The following is a 7,094-nucleotide window of genomic DNA, read 5'->3' as shown; positions in this document are numbered from 1 at the left end:
TATCAAATTACCAATGGCATTTTTTTACAGAACTAGAACAAAAAATCTGAAAATTGTATGGAGACACAAAAGACCCCAAATAGCCAAAGCAGTCTTAAGGGAAAAAAACAGAGCTGGAGGAGTCAGACTCCCTGACTTCAGACTATACTACAATGCTACAGTCATCAAGACAATATGGTACTGGCACAAAACAGAAATATAGATCAATGGAACAGGATAGAAAGCCCAGAGGGAAACCCACGCACCTATGGTCAACTAATCTATGACAGAGGAGGCAAGGATATACAATGGAGAAAAGACAGTTTCTTCGATAAGTGGTGCTGGGAAAACTGGACAGCTACATGTAAAAGAATGAAATTAGAACACTCCCTAACACCATACACAAAAATAAACTCCAAATGGATTAGAGACCTAAATGTAAGACTGGACACTATAAAACTCTTGGAGGAAAACATAAAAAGAACACTCTTTGACATAAGTCACAGCAAGATCTGTTTTGATCCACTTCCTAGAGTAATGGAAATAAAAACAAAAATAAACAAATGTGACCTAATGAAACTTAAAACCTTTTGCAAAGCAAAGGAACCTACAAATAAGATGAAAAGACAACCCTCAGAATGGGAGAAAATACTTGCCAATGAATTAGCGGACAAAGGGTTAATCTCCAAAATATATAAACAGCTCATGCAGCTCAATATTAAAAAAAGAAACAACCCAATCTAAAAATGGGCAGAAGACCTAAATAGACATTTCTCCGAATTAGACATACAGATGTCCAAAAAGCACATGAAAAGCTGCTCAACATCACTAATTATTAGAGAAATGGAAATCAAACTACAATGAGGTATCATCACCTCACACCAGTTAGAATGGGCATCATCAGAAAATCTACAAACAGCAAATGCTGGATAGGGTGTGTAAAGGGAAGCCTCTTGCACTGTTAGTGAGAATGTAAATTGATACAGCCACTATGGAGAACAGTATGGAGGTTCCTTAAAAAATTAAAAATAGAATTACCATATGACCCAGCAATCCCACTACTGGGCATATACCCAGAAGAAACAATAATTCAAAAAGACACATGCACCTGAATGTTCATTGCAGCACTATTTACAGTAGCCAGATCATGGAAGCAAGCTAAATGCCCATCTACAGATGAATGGATAAAGAAGATGTTTTATATATATATATATATATATATATATATATATATACAATGGAATATTACTCAGCCATCAAATGGAGCGAAATTGGGTCATTTGTAGAGACGTGGATGTATCTAAAGACTGTCATATAGAGTGAAGTAAGTCAGAAGGAGGAAAGTATATTAATGCATATATGTGGAACCTAGAAAAATGGTACAGATGAACCGGTTTGCAGGGCAGAAATAGAGACACAGATGTAGAGAACAAATGTATGGACACCAAGGGAGGAAAGTAGTGGTGGGGGGTGGTGGTGGGATGAACTGGGAGATTGGGATTGACATGTATACCCTAATATGTATAAAATCGATAACTAATAAGAACCTGCTGTATAAAAAAATAAATAAAATTTTAAAAAACAAACTGAAATGTAAGTCCTCCTCCCTCACCAGAATCTTGATTCCTCAGTTCCCTTCTCTATAGGGTAATTTCTTGGGTATCTTTCCAGAAATATTTTAAAATTCTGGCACCAAGCACTAGCTCAGATCTTAGGTTATGATCTCCTTGCATTCTTTTTTCCAATACACAAATGAGGAGTATACAGTACTATTCTGCTTTTTTTTTAAAAAAAGAAATAAAGAAAAGATGCTGAACATCACTAATCGTCAGGGAAATGCAAATGAAGACCACAACAAGATATCACCTCATACCCGTTTGAATGGCTTGTATCAAAAAGACAACAAATAGGGCTTCCCTGGTGGCGCAGTGGTTGCGCGTCCGCCTGCCGAGGCAGGGGGGCCGGGTTCGCGCCCTGGTCTGGGAGGATCCCGCGTGCCGCGGAGCGGCTGGGCCCGTGAGCCGTGGCCGCTGGGCCTGCGCGTCCGGAGCCTGTGCTCCGCAACGGGAGAGGCCGCAGCGGAGGGAGGCCCGCATACCACAAAAAAAAAAAAAAAAAAAAAAAAAAAAAAAAGACAACAAATAGCAAGTGTTGGTGAGGACGTGGAGAAAAGAGAACCCTTCTGCTCTGTTGGTGGAATGTAAATAGGAGCAGTCACTATGTGAAAACAGTATGGAGATTCCTCAAAAAAGCAAAAGTAGAACTACCATATGATTCAGCAGTTCCACTCCTGGGTATTTATCTAAAGAAAAGGAAAACAGTAATTCAAAATGATACATGCACCCCTGTGTCTATTGCAGCATTATTTATAATAGCCATGATATGGAAGCAAGCTAAGTGCCCATTAGTAGAAGAATGGATAAAGATGATGTGTTCTATACACACACATGCGTGCACGCAGATACATGCATATACAGTGGAATATTACTGAGCCATACAAAAGATTGGAATCTTGCCATTTGTCATAACATGGATGGACCTGGAGAGCATTATGCTTAGTGAAATAAGTCAGAGAAAGACAAATACTGTATGATTTCAGTTACATGTGGCATCTAAAAAACTAAATAAGTGAACAAACATAACTAAAGAGAAACAGCGTCATAGAACAAACAGGTGGTTGACAGAGGGGAATGGGATGGGAGGAGGATAGAAATAGGTGAGGGAGATTAAGAGGTACAAATTTTCAGTTACAAAATAAATGAGTCACAGGTATGAAATGTACAGTGTGGGGAATATAGTCAATAACTACGTGATATCTTTGTAATGATGACAGATGACAATGAGACGTATCATGGTGATCACTTTGAAATATATAGAAATATCGAATCACTAGGTTGTATACCAGGAACTAACAGTATTGCAGGTCAATTATACTTCATAAAAAAACAAACTCATAGAGAAAGATCAGATCTGTGGTTACCAAAGTTGTGGGGTGGTGGGAAGGGGAATTGGGTGAAGGTGGTCAAAAGGTACAAACTTCCAATTACAGGATAAGCAATTACTAGGGATGTAGTGTATAACATGATAAATATAATTAAGAGCTATATGTTATATGTGAAAGTTGTTAAGAGAGTAAATCCTAAGAGTTCTCATCAGAAGGAAAACATTTTTTTCTATTTCTTTAATGTTTTATCTATATGAAATAAACTTATTGTGGGATTCATTTCGTGTTTTATGTAAGTCAAATTGTTAGGCTGTACACCTGAAAGTTATACAGTGCTGTATGTCAATTACATCTCAATAAAATTACTGGAAGAAAAAAATTTTAATAAATAAATAAAATAACTTAGAAAATGGATCTAGCAGGAGCCGTGACTATTATGCATCTATACTGTCTAAATAACTGAGGTAATCACCTGGCATGTTTTCATTTCCATTATTTAACAGGACCCTTTTTAGACCTCCTTTAGATAACGGAGTCATAAATTCTGTCCTTTATCCTTACTTTGGAAAATCCTGTCCTTCTTTGGCCATATCCTTCAAGGGTTTTATTTAAATTCCCTCTACAGAAAATGAGCATTATAAAATTCAATTTTTCAAAGAGGAAATATGGAGTAATATTTGATAATTATGTGGGAAGAATTTAATGAAAAGTATAGAATTTGAGAGGTTAGCCTTATCACAGTCTATATGAAATTAAATAACTTGGGCACAGTAGTGTGGCTGGAGAAAAAGGAAAGAAAACAGTATTTCTCTTAGTTTCTTTGTAGTTCTCTATACAAAGCTTATGTTCCTACATTGGCACTACTACCATTGTGGTTAGAAAATTAGAAGGCAGAAGAATCATCCATGTTTTCACAAATACTGTTCCTGCAAAATAAAATGGCAGGCCATCTCTAGGCCTCGTACTTCCAGAGTCCAAACAACATAAAATTTATAGAAGCGAATTTTCTAAAATATAAGGAATCACTGTAGGTGATTATTTGTAGAAAGCACAGCACTTGGAATTTTAATGCTGAATATGCTACTGGATATAACTGCAATATAAATTAATCCCTGTGCTGTAGGAGTTATGATCTAATCAAGATAAGACCCTTCACCAGTCACTATAATGCAACCCCATCTAACTATGGTTTAATGCAAGACCATAGACCATATATAGGATTTAGAGGAAAGCAAGTTTACTTCAGGTTCATGTTATAGAGAAATATATGAATTTTTTTTAGGGTAGAACTTAACTAGACAGATGGGAGGAAATTTTTTTTTTTTAATTTTCTTGGCCGCGCTGTGCAGCATGTGGGATTTTAGTTCCCCAACCAGGGATCGAAGCTGAGCCCCTTGCATTGGAAGTGCAGAGTCTCAACCACTGGACAGCCAGGGACGTCCGGGGAGGAAAATTTTTTAACTCTTAGAATTTGTAATTGCTCAGAAAGGCGCAGAGTATTAATACTAGGGAGATACAGAATTGGCCAGCTTGGCTAGAGCAGTGGATTTATTTAGAAGGCAGTAGAAGACAGGGTTCTGGGCAAACTCCCCAAACTTTTTGGCACCAGGGACCGGTTTCATGAAAGACAATTTTTCCAAGGTCGAGGGGGTGGTGTTTCAGGCGGTAACGCAAGCGATGGGGAGCGGCAGATGAAGCTTTGCTTGCTTGCCCACCACTCACCTCCTGCTGTGCGGCCCGGTTCCTAACAGTCTGCGGACCGCTATAGGTCTGCAGCTCGGGGGTTGGGGACCCCTGCTCTAGAGGATTGGCAGGAGGCAACTTCAGTCATGGTATGCACACGCTAAATTACTGAGAAAGATCCTTTCCAAGGTGGACTAGCTGAAGGTATGTACAGAGGCAGACAGTCTATTCAATTTCAATATGAAAATTAGAACTGATGCTGAGATTTCAGTGAAGGGTGAAGTTATAATGTGTAACATTTAAAGTTTTAAACTTTGGTGTGTCATTTCAGGAGCTGTGGGCCAAGGATTTATTCACTGATTTTTTCCCGCCAAGTTTGTGTTACTTCTTTTTATTAGGAAAAAAAGCTTCTGTGGCCATTAGCTCTGGACATCTGAATTCCTTCTGCTCTGCTGGGATCCAGAAGTAGTTCTAAAGTTATCAGACCAGAGTTTAGAGAGGAAGGCTTAACTTCTTTAGCCTTTCATATGATAAACACATTTATCTTCCCATTTAGTTCTTTCATTCTGCATAAGACATGACTTCAGATTATAGTTAATTCATTTTTCCTTTGGGAGAGTCAAGTTTTTGGTCAGATTTTAACTTACATACTTTTCTTTAGATCTCACTTTTTTTTATATTCTTAACTATAATTCTTAATTAAGAATATAAATTATATTCTTAATTTATAATATAAATTAAAAAGTTATATAGATCTAATAGAATTGCTTCTATTAACTAATCGCTAATAGAAATAATCAGATGTCAGTGCAATCTTAATTTATTGAGGAGAATAACTTGTGATTTCTGTGGGTTTGTTTTTTTCTATGTAATTAGCTTTATTTGAAAATTTTATGATTAACAGGCATAATTGTTTTAAGGTGTTCTACCATGATGGAAATTTATCCTAACATAGGCATTTTATTTACCTCTCAAAGGACTTTCTTCAGGAGATACCACACCCTTTATGCAAGAAAATATATTACATGCAGCCATACATGCTGTTAGTGATGAAGAGTCTGCAGAAGTAAATGCTAATGACCAACTAGAAGCCCCGAAGCTGGTTCTGCAATCTCTGTTCTCACTTATACGGGGTGAAGTTGAGCAGTTGGATTCAAGAGCACTTCCCCTTTGCCTTCATCAGGTATCATGTTAAACCCTTCACTTTCAGCCTCACTGAAATTCTGGGACCAATATTTGTAATCATCTAAAATCCTATTCTCTGTAATTGATTCTACCCCACCTGTCATTGGTGAGTCCAAGAGGAGGTGACCCTGGATCAGGGACTGGTAGGAAATTTGGCATATCACTGGCTCGTGGCCACACATTGGCTTGGATCATCAATCTATAGTTCATACTGTTGCTAACTTCTTTTGCTTAGTGAATAAGCCGTGTACAAATAAGAGTGAATGTAGTGAGTGCTTAATAAGTACCAGCAAGGTACCAAAAACTAAGCTAGATGCTAGGGAAACAGATTATGTAACAGAGTATATCCTTAAGAGAGGCACTGTGGAATAGGAGAAACAGTTTGTAGATAACTAATTGTAGAAGTCTGTACAAAGCATTAGAGTAGATATGTGTTTAAGGTTCAGCAAAAGCACAAAATGCATGATTGACTTTGTCCTTTGGACATTAGGGGAAAAAAATGTGATTCTTGAGCTGGGTTTTGCAGGATGTGTAGGCTCTCACTAGATGAACAAAGTGAGCCAGTACAGAAAGAGAGAACAGTTCCTGCAAAGACATGACTGGGATGTTGTTGAAGATTAAGATGTAAAATTAAGGGATTAAGGAAATTAAGGAATTAAGACTGGGTAGCTTGTGCCATTAAGGCCTTACTTTTAGAGGCTGAGAGCCTTTATTTTTTAAATTTATTTTATTTTTTTATTTTTGGCTGCGTTGGGTCTTCATTGCTGTGCGCGGGCTTTCTCTAGTTGTGGCGAGCCGGGGCTACTCTTCATTGCGGTGCACGGGCTTCTCATTGAGGTGGCTTCTCTTTGTTGGGGAGCATGGGCTCTAGGCGCACGGGCTTCAGTAGTTGTGTCACGTGGGCTCGGTAGTTGTGGCGCATGTGCTTAGTTGCTCTGCGGCATGTGGGATCTTCCCAGACCAGGGCTCGAACCCGTGTTCCCTGCATTGGCAGGCGGATTCTTAACCATTGTGCCACCAGGGAGGCCCAAGGCTGAGAGCTTTTAATTATGCAGGTGCCAGAATTTGAATTTTAGAAAAATAACTCTTTTGATGATTGGGAGGGTAAGCTAGAAGATGGAGAGCCTGGAGACTGGGAGATCTTTAGGACAGTGATGAGGAAGATACACAAGAGATAATTCCAAAAAGATTAAGATATTTATGAGCTGTGTTTTATTTTCTTTTATTTATTTATTTATATTTATTTTGTGGTATGCGGGCCTCCCTCTGTTGTGGCCTCTCCTGTTCCGACCCACCGGCTCCG

At 38.4% G+C, this 7,094-nt stretch overlaps 1 protein-coding gene across 4 annotated transcripts in view; it reads left to right on the top strand.

Moving 5' to 3' along the window:
* Window positions 1-7,094, top strand: part of CNST (consortin, connexin sorting protein) — a 136,174-nt gene that overhangs the window by 84,235 nt on the left and 44,845 nt on the right. For all 4 annotated transcript variants that reach the window (XM_055084200.1, XM_024133637.3, XM_055084201.1 and 1 more), the window contains exon 3: window positions 5,584-5,789. In XM_055084200.1, coding sequence (XP_054940175.1) covers window positions 5,584-5,789 — 206 coding nt within the window. The remainder of the gene's footprint in view (window positions 1-5,583; window positions 5,790-7,094) is intronic.

The sequence above is a fragment of the Physeter macrocephalus genome, chromosome 4 (assembly GCF_002837175.3).
Source record: "Physeter macrocephalus isolate SW-GA chromosome 4, ASM283717v5, whole genome shotgun sequence".
Taxonomy (NCBI): domain Eukaryota; kingdom Metazoa; phylum Chordata; class Mammalia; order Artiodactyla; family Physeteridae; genus Physeter; species Physeter macrocephalus.
The sequence above is the reverse complement of the archived record's forward strand: the minus strand, read 5'-3'. Positions and strand labels throughout refer to the sequence as shown.